Genomic DNA, 10,034 nt, shown 5'->3' on the forward strand with positions numbered 1-10,034 from the left:
CGTCCATGAATGGGGGGTGGCCTGAGCACTGTTGAGCAGCAAAAGAATGTTGAATGGGATGCCCTTTTCCAAGCAATATTTCTCCACCTCCTGGATAAAGTGGTGGAAAAATCAGTCCTGGAAAATGGCCTGTGTAACCCAGACTTTGGGGTTACTCTTCCACACAACTGGGAGAGAGTCCTTGGCTATGTTTTGAAGGGCTCTTGGGTTCCCTGAATGATAATCTAAGAGGGCCTTCAGCTTCATATCAGCGGAAACATTGCCACCAAACAACAGTTAGCCTATCCTTTGCTGCTTTATAGCCTGGCCTCAACTTTTCCTCCTTACTGATGTAACTTTGGTCTGGCATCCTCTTCCAGTACAGTCCTGCCTCATCTACATTAAAAATCTGCTCGGGTAAATACGCGCCTTCCTCAATAATTTCTCAGAGCACGCTGCGGGGGCCGCCCCAGCTGCCGCTGACCCTGCCGCATGTCTGTCTATGGTTTCTCCCTAGAGCTTTGCCTTTGGGGGTAGCTGCTGCGGCTCAGTCAGCCCCGCGCTACAGCGACATGGAGGAATTCGACTCTGAAGACTTCTCCACCTCGGAGGAGGACGAAGACTTCGTGCCATCTGGTGGAGAGTATAGTGAAGATGATGTAAGTGAATTAGTGAAGGAAGATGAAGTGGATGGTGAAGAGCAGAGACAGAAAACCAAAGGGAGAAAAAGAAAGGCTCAGAGCGTTCTGTCCAGGAAGAGAAAACAAGGTGACCTTTCATTAGAAAAGGACGAGGAGGATGCCAACGAGGAATCTGGAGGAAGAAGTAGCGAGGAGGAAGATGCAGCTGCAGAGCAAGGAAAAGGCGTTGAGTCAGGGGATGCAAGGAAAAAGAAGGAAGATGAACTATAGGCCAGCTTCCTCAATCACGTAGGACTAAAATCAAAAGTACCTCCGTGTACACAAGTTAAAAGCTAGAGAAACCTAAAGAAACAGGAAAAGTTAAAATCACCAAGGTGTTTGATTTTGCTGGTGAAGAAGTCAGGGTGACTCAGGAAGTGGATGCTACATCTAAAGAAGCCAAATCCTGCTTCAAGCAAAATGAGAAAGAAAAACCCCAGACTAATGTCCCTTCAGCTCTACCGTCACTTCCTGCTGGGTCAGGGTTAAAAAGATCAAGGGGCATGAGCAGACTTTTGGGGAAAATAGGAGCCAAGAAGCAGAAGATGAGCACCCGAGAGAAGTCCGAGCTGGACTGGGAGAGCTTCAACGAGGAAGAGGGCATTGGCGAAGAGCTAGCCATCCACAATCGAGGGAAGGAGGGGTACGTTGAACGGAAAGCTTTTCTAGACCGAGTGGATCACAGGCAGTTTGAAATCGAGTGAGATCTCAGGCCGAGCAAAATGAAACCCGGATGTGATGAGGAACCTACAGCAGCTTAGTCCTGTTTACAACGTGAGCTTTTTGTGTGTCTATGAAATGTTTCCCGTATTTCCCATTGACTGTTTCCCAGCAAGGTCTTTTTTTCTACATTGAATTTCTGTCTTTGTATCTTGATCTTATGGGATTTCAGTCATTTTACTTTTAATAGTTTGTCGTTTAAAAAATAAAAATTAAAAAGTACAGGTTGGTCCTGTGGGGGGGAAAAAAAATTCTCAGAGCATTTCAGGAAATTCCCGGGCACCTACTGTATCTGCACTTGCTGCCTCACTGCTTACTTTTACATTGTGAAGGTTGGCTCTAGCCCTGAACTGACGAAACCAGCCATGGCTGGCATTGAAAGATGTGCCCCCTGATTCTTCGCTGTGTTTCTTCTTCAAGCTTCATAAACGCTTTTAGCTTTCTCTTGAATCAGCATTAAGCTGAGCAGGGCTTGACTCTGATGCTGATCCTGTGTCCGCACACTGAGAAGTTTCTCCATCTCCTCCATCACTTTTCTGCACTTCTTCGATATTATCATTGACATCATCGGCACAGCAGACTTCACATATTCCATGATCTTGTCCTTGTTCTTTTGAATTGTACTGATGGTTGAACGATTCATGTTATAAGAGTGAGTGACGTTTACTGTTTTTTCACCTCGCTCCACTATCTCAATTATTTTCACTTTTGTTTCCATCGTTATCACTTGGTGCTTCTTAGCAGTACCACCTACATCATAGCTGCTTTTACGCTTGCTTCCGGACATCCTGGGCTTGAAATAAAGATACTGTACTCTATACAGTACTGTACAGTAAAGTACACAAAAGCACAACCACTTGTAGAGGATGCACGCATGTGACCATGTATGCAAGACACGTGAACTAACTTATGTGAATGGACATGAGAATGCATGTTCGCATCTTTGAAGTTTTGCAACTTGAAGATCTGTATGTAGGGGACTTACTGAATGTAAAGATTTCAGAGGACAGTGTGGCCAGAGTAGAGGGTATATGAGGATAAATATTTGGAGAAAGTGTTGTAAAAGTAGGCTGAGACCAATCTATAAAAAGTCTTCTTGTCTGTGTTAGGAATTTGGTTGGGATTTAATAACTGATTAGATATTGGCAGAGGAGGGTCAAGTAACTACGAGTTTTCCAGATTAGTTGATTGAGTAGATATAAGTCTATCTACCCAGAAGTATAAGTAGAGTGAATAGGAAGACTGGGCTTTTACTCAGAGAAAAGTATAGGAAAAATAGGCAGAATTTCAGGCTAGAGGAAGAGAGAACACTGGAATTTGTGGATTTAGGGTGTAAAGGAATCTGACTAAAGACTTCCTCCCTGCCCTGATACACACAGTGCTGCTCTGTTATCTGTGTTCAACTGCACTGTTAGTTCCTAGTTCTTGTTGTCTTATCAATCTGATGACATCCAGGGAGATAGAAAGTTGGCAAGAGCTATTAGGGGCAGGTAGGCAGGCAGGATTTGGGCTTGGATGGATACTATTAGATAACAGGTGTTTCATAAATTCTCTGTTCCTTCTGAGGTATATCTCAATTCGGGGAATTTCTCTTCTCTTCCTCCCCGGATCACACACTTGTTGCACTTCAGGAATTTAATTTATCCTCCCTTAGTTACACATCCTCTGACTGCACTTAAGGAATTTGAGTTACTTCCTATCAGTTTTGAGTTACCCTATTTGGCAATCTTGGAATCACTTGAACATATTCTCATCTCATCACTATTATTTCCATCCTGTGTAAACAAGTCTAGTGTTTTCCCCAGGTTCATTCCTTTAGTTGCTTTATCTCTTATTCATTTATTTTTTAAAGGTCCCAGATCCATCTCTCTTAGTATAAGCAGCATAATGCTATGGAAGAACTATTTGGAGAGGAAAAGGAATACTGGTTCTAGTTTTGCCACTGATGGCTATTCAGCTTTAGGCAAATGCTTTACCTCATTCAGCTTCTGGATCATAAAATACAGGAAGGCGCTAAAATAAATGTGCTTCGGAGACTTCCTATCCACAAAATTCTATGATTCGCAGTTTGTCCTAGGTGGCCTGAGAGCCTACCCATCTGTTCTCCCTTTATGGGCTATGATTGTATCTTTATTATTGTATTTATGGCATTGTAATTAAATAATCTTATTCATTTATTTATGTAATATATATTTATTGAATTACTGCTGACTATATGCCAGGTACTGGCAAGCACAAAGAAGAGAACAGTTGTGGTCAGTCCTTTTAGAGTTTACAGGATAGCTAGGAATGTGATATGATGATATATGACTTGATGAAAGTAGCAGAAGATAAAAGTACAGAGTATTAAGGGATTCAAGAGAGATCTCTCCTAATCAGGAAAGCCTCCCTTAAAGGACTTTATGCAGAGTCCTAAAGGAGGAGAAAGGAAAGGGAAGAATGCTCCAGAGAGAGGGAATAGCATGTTAGAATGCTTGGAGATGGGAGAGCACAAGGGTTTCAAAGAAGGTCAGTATAGATGGAGAAGAACGAATGAAGGAGAAAGAAATATACAGAAGCAGTCGTGTGGTCAGATTTTGTTCAGGGCATTTTGAGCTGTCTTAAGGTTTTAGATTCTGTCCTGTGGGCAATAGAAAGCCTTTGAAAAGTTTAAAGTAGGAATGGGCCCTAATCATATTTACATTTTGAGTTTCAATCTGGATTCATAATGATAATGAAAATAAAATATAACTAATTTTTATTGCATGCTTACTGTAGGCATGGCTATAAATTCTTTACAGAAATTGTCCTACCTAATCCTCACAGTAACTGTATTAGTTTCCCAGGGCTGCTGTAACAAATTGCAGCACACTGAGTGACTTAGAGTAACAGAATTTTTTCACAGTTCTGGAGGCCAGAAGTCTGAAATCAAGATGTCTCCTAGGCCATGATCTCTCTGAAGATTCTGGGGGAGAATCCTTCCTTGTTTCTTTCTATCTTCAAGTGGTGGCCAGCAATCCTTGGCATTCCTTGACTTATAGATTTGTCATTCCAATCTCTGCCTTCATCTTTACATGGCATTCTTCCCTATGTCTCACATTTTCTTCCCTTTGTCTCTGTCTCTGTGTCCAAATTTCCCTCTTCTTATAAGGATACCAGTCATTGGATCAGGGCCCATCCTAGTGCAATATGACTCCATTTTAACTTGACTACATCTGCAAACACTCTATTTCCAAATGATTACATTCTGAGGTTATGTGTAAACATCATTTAGGGGAGACACAAACCTACCACAATAACATTAAGAGGTTAACCCAGGTTGAGATGTGAGGAAACATAGGTGCAAATGACTGGCATTTATAGAGGTTAGATTAATTAATGGAACCTTTTATTATTGTTGTTGTCATTAATATTACTTCTTAGTTGTTGTTTTTTTTTTTTTTAAGTGAAAAACATGCATTAACAAGTCTGGGCTGAGGACTATCTGTTGCTAGGGAGAAATAGGTATAAAATAAGTGGAAATGAAATAATAATCAAGAAACACACTGTATATAAAATTAATGCAAATATAAGTAGTCAAATAAATCACAAAGATGTAAGATTATTTCACCTGTTAGCCATCTAAAGTTAAAGGTGATATTTGATCCCAGGGTGAAGTAACCTGGCCTTGGCGTTATAAAGACACTGGAGACTGATTTTACTTTTGTTGATGGAAAAATTCAAGAGCATTCAGGTTAAACCAGGCCATCATTTCCCATGGATAAATCAGAATGTCAGAGAGAGGTCTAGCAAGTGCAGCAAAATGTTTTTTCATGGCTTGAATTATCCCAGTAATTATATACATTCTACATTTTGCTTAGGTTGAGGGCACACAGGTAATTAATGGTCTTAATTTGATAGTGATTACAATTTGGATCATGCTTTACTCAACATTATTTGACTGAAACTGGAGGGCAACTGAAGGTGGGTTTGTTTGTTTGTTTGTTTGTTTTTAAGGAAAATAACTTAAAACTTAAAAGGGGAAGGGAGTTCAGGATTGCTTCTTTCTAATGTCAAACATAATTTAAAATTTTTAAAGAATAAGGAAGGATTACTGAGGGAATTCGTTTTCTTTTTCGAAACACTGTGCCTAGCACATAAATTTTCAATAAGTATGTTGTATTTAATTGTACTGGAATATTTCAGAAACAGGATACAGCATTGGAATCATCTGTATGTAGGTCTGCCCTATACATCTAAATAGAAGGATGAAAGTAGAAGGATGAACAAGATGATCATTCAAGATCATTTCCAGCTTTAGGAATATTTATAACACTATTTTGGAATGTTTAATCCAACTGTAAATTCCACTTTCTCTAGTAAAGTGCTGTTTGAATTACTTATTTCAGACAGCTAATAGGTTAACTTCTAATCATGTAATTAGAAATCAAATTAGCCATGGCTGGGAAACGTTGAACAAAAAATTTCTGATTTTGTTCTTTTTCTTTTTTGGGGGCTTATTAGTATAAGTCAAAGCTACAATTCTGGGACATCAAAAAGACCTTGAAATGTTGTTGTTGCCTCAGAAAAGTTTGAGACCCCCAGTAAGCATCTCTTAGAGTTTATCAGGGTTCTGTTGCTTTCCTCATATTAACTCCTCCAGGCAATGAGTAGATCATTGGTTTTAAGCAGTTACAATAGTGCTAAATTATTTCATATTTTACTCTCCTCTTTTTTCTGTCCTTCATTCTGCCCTTCAGAAATAGGTGTCACATAGACCTGAATGTGATAGCATCTCAGTAAGTAGAAGTTGTGTGTCCTTGGGAAAGGACCTTGATCCCAACTTAATTTCCTCCCCAATTCCTAATAAACTACTAAGCCCATAGTAAGTACTCAATAATATTTGTGGAATAAATGATTTTGTGAAATGGAATCAACAGTGTATTTACCCCCAATAATTATTATGACTAGTAATACAAAGTCACTGAGACTGCCACACACTTGTCAATCCTGTATGTTGTTAATTATTGTATTATTAACTTTATTAATGATAGGACTGTCCTACCTTCATTCACAGTTCAGTTTGAATGACCTAGTGTGAATAATCTACTCCAATAACCTCTTAACCTCTCCCTGTTTTCTGTCTCTCTCTTTAACCCTTACTTTCCACAATAATACCAAAAGTTATTTTTTAATATATAAATTGTATTATGACAAGTCCATGACCTGGAGCCTCTAATAGCTCCCATTTTTTTTTTTTTTTTTTATGGAAATGGCCTTCAAACTCCTAACAGTAAGAAAACCAAAAACAACAGAAAACTAAAGCTCATACCCCCGAAATATGTATATTTAATTAATTATTTATTGTATCCATGGACCACTAAGCTGTCATACTACTTATATTATAAAACCTAAAAATAAACCTTAAAAAAGTTGTGATCATGATTAAAAGGTTTTGCTGATCATGGTGACTCTATTTTAATATTCAAGCCACCATATACACTTAGGATAAAGTCCATATTAATAATCAAGATATCAGATTGTCCTCTTGATACATATATATATGTATATATATATATATATATTTTTTTTTTTTTCTGGCTTTGCTAGACCTGCTTGAAATTACAGTTTTGTTCATAAAGTTGCTGACAGAGAGCTGGTTCTAGTATTAAAAGTGACAACCCTGCCCTTCTCATGGAGTTGGCCTCTTTGTACATGATTAGTCTCACCTTTAATTCATGTTTTCTGTGTTCATTTCATATGGTTGCTGTAAATACTTGGCTTAAAATAACAAGAATGTATTCTCTTACAACTATGGAGGCCAGATGTTTGAAATTAGTTTCACTGGGCTGAAAACAAGGTGTTGGCAGGGCTGCATTCCCTCTGCAGGCATCCTCCAGAGGACTATCCTTCCGTTGCCTCTTCTAGCTTCTGGTGGCTGCAGGGATCACCTGGTCTGTGACCACATCACTCCATTTTCTGCCTTCATAATTACATTGCCTTCTCTTCTGTCTCTATCAGATTTCCCTCTATCTCTCTTTTATTAGGATGCATGTGATTGCATGTAAGGCCTGGATAATCTACCCATCTCAAGATCCTTAATTTAACCATAGCTGTGAAGTCCCTTTTTGCAATATAAGATAATATTCACAGGTTTCAGGGATTGGGACATAGATATCTTGGGTAAGGGAGCATTATTCAATCTACCACAGTTTCTCTGCAGAAATGTTTAATAAACCTGGGTAGGCACAATTCTGCAATGGTTCTCAAAATTCCTACTCCCTGGTGTGTATGTCTTGTATGAGTCCCTCCCCTTTAGTGTGGGTGGTGCTGTGATAGGATGGATTTCATTCCTATCATTATGTTATGTTATATGGCAAAATGGATTTTGAAGATATGATTCAGGTCCCAAATCAGTTTATTTTGAGTTAATCAAAAGGAAGACTATCTGGGTGGCTCCAACTTAATCGGGCAGAAGCCCTTAAAAAGAAAGAAATTTGAAACATGAGATTTTGCTCTTGCTGGTCTTGGAAAAGGTGGAAGCCATTGTGAGTTCTACAGCAAAAAGGAAGTAAATTCTGCCAACAACTTGAATGAGTTTGGAAGAGGATGGAAATTCTCAGGTAGGATGGAAGCTCCAGTCACCACTTTGATTGCAAATATATGAAACCTGAGCAAAGACTCCAGCTGACCCCTGACAGACTCCTGACCAATGAAAACTGAGATAATAAATGGGTGTTATTTTAAGCCACTTAATTTGTGGTACATCATTAGTCAGAAACAGAAAATAGTAATAGAATAGCAGTACAAGGCCACTTAGCCGTTTCTGACAATGAGATTAGCTAAACCTAGACAAAATTGTCCACTGATAGGAACCCATGTAAACTGCCACATATGGCTGTACTCTCTCAATGAGAATAAAGGAGAGGAAGTGCCATTGTCAATCTTTCAGCCATGTGGGCCTCCCAATTTATTCATCTTAGGATACTTTGTTTAACATGTATTTGACATATAACTCGTTGACAAGTTGAGTATCTGCCTTGTCTAACAGTATCTGAAATTATCACCATGACATTTAAGGACCTCTACAGTGTGATGTCAACTATGTTTTGATTCTTCTCCCTCAGTCCACCTCTCATCCTCTTGGTCCATTTGTTAAATGATGCTGGAACACTCACTACTCTCCAAATGCACAGTTCTGTTTTCCACATTTTTTAAAACTGTATTTCAACAACTTCACTATGAGTGCCCTGTTTCTCTTCACTTGCTAAACTCCCTTTCATTACTCAAGTTCCAGCTCAAATACAACCTCTTTAGGAATCCTTTTCCACCAAATACCGTATTTGGTATAGCTAAAATTTGTCATTGTCCATTAGGCCTTTGCACATATTTTGGGTATAGCACTCATATTACAGAATTATAGTTCATTTTTATTGCATTTATTGCTAAACTGTGAATGTCTTGAGGCCAATAACTGCATTTTGTCAATGTCTCATTTCCCTATGGTGGTGGGCATCCTCCCTTCTGATAATAGCACATCCTTTTCCTCGGGAAACCCTTCTTTCTCCATGTGTTTTGTGTTGACCATCACGGTTTTCTTGCCCCATGTTGGCAAGACAGGTGGACAAATCACCATAACTTGATGTCTGAGCCAAAGACTGGGTTGGCACAAAACAGAAACTGGGCCATTACAAGCCCTTTCTACTTTCTAAAAATGATTCCAATAGTGAAGAGTTCTGTTCTCTTTGTAAGATTGTAGAGAATGGAAGAGTAGAACCACCTGAAACCATAAGCTGGGTCTTGTGGAGTTTCTTTCATTAAAGGATGAAGCCAATAGGTAGGAGAAGCAAAGAGAAGAGATCGGAAATCCTAAAAGACCCCGAATGGGGATGTCCCTGAGACTAGATCTAGCTCTGCCTTTTCAGATATCCCTACCTTTTTATATTAGCTCATAAAATCTTCTTTTTTGCTCAGGGCAAGTGGGTTTCTATATACTTTACAGAGTTCTGTTTAATACTTCTAGAGTACCTAACAAGTAGACTGGCTCACAGACTGTGCACACAGTAGTTGTTCAATAAATAAACACTATTCTAAGGGTTTTAAATTTTTTGGTGTGTGTGTGGGGGGCACTATTATATTTACCTGAAGAAAAGAGATTAAAAGAATCTCAAACATACATGAAACATTGAAAAGTTATTGTTAGAACTCCATTGTGTTGGCCTTACTCTTCCACACAACAAATCCCCCTAGTAATCTGACCTCTGTTTCTTATACCATCATTACACACTTTCAGAGGTAATTAAATGTCTATGCTGAGTAGGGATTACCATGGCTAGACTTCGACTCATTTGCTTTTGACTTGTTGACACCTTTAACTTTGTTGTTTTCATATTTTCATTTCTACTAACACGTTGATTTCTGTGATCTTTCTTTACCCCATTTCAGCCAAATACTTAAACAATTACTGACTTGTGGAAAATCCCCAAGTCCAAATCCTTTCTCTTTCAATTTCTGATTTGGGAATACAAGGGCAATGTAGTATGCACTTCTGTTTATTCATTACTTTTTGAAAACTTCCTAAGAAAAACTATTTGAGAAATAATTTTGTAGACAGCTTTACTTTTTCTCTAGGATGATGATTTATAATAAGAATTGAGAAAATCTTAGGTCTCACATTATTACAAATTGTGTAATTTA

The 10,034-nt window shown here is 38.6% G+C and overlaps 1 protein-coding gene and 1 pseudogene across 1 annotated transcript; one reads left to right on the forward strand and one right to left on the reverse strand.

Annotated features, from left to right (window-relative positions):
- Nucleotides 1-551: 551 nt before the first annotated feature.
- Nucleotides 552-1,397, forward strand: LOC131756833 (craniofacial development protein 1-like; annotated as a pseudogene).
- A 397-nt stretch (nucleotides 1,398-1,794) lies between these two features.
- On the reverse strand, nucleotides 1,795-2,166 carry LOC136794205 (putative CENPB DNA-binding domain-containing protein 1). Its single transcript, XM_067033503.1, has one exon. The coding sequence runs from the start codon at nucleotides 2,164-2,166 to the stop codon at nucleotides 1,795-1,797; it is 372 nt and encodes a 123-aa protein (XP_066889604.1).
- Between the last annotated feature and the right edge of the window lie 7,868 nt (nucleotides 2,167-10,034).

The sequence above is a fragment of the Kogia breviceps genome, chromosome 5 (assembly GCF_026419965.1).
Source record: "Kogia breviceps isolate mKogBre1 chromosome 5, mKogBre1 haplotype 1, whole genome shotgun sequence".
Lineage (NCBI taxonomy): Eukaryota > Metazoa > Chordata > Mammalia > Artiodactyla > Physeteridae > Kogia > Kogia breviceps.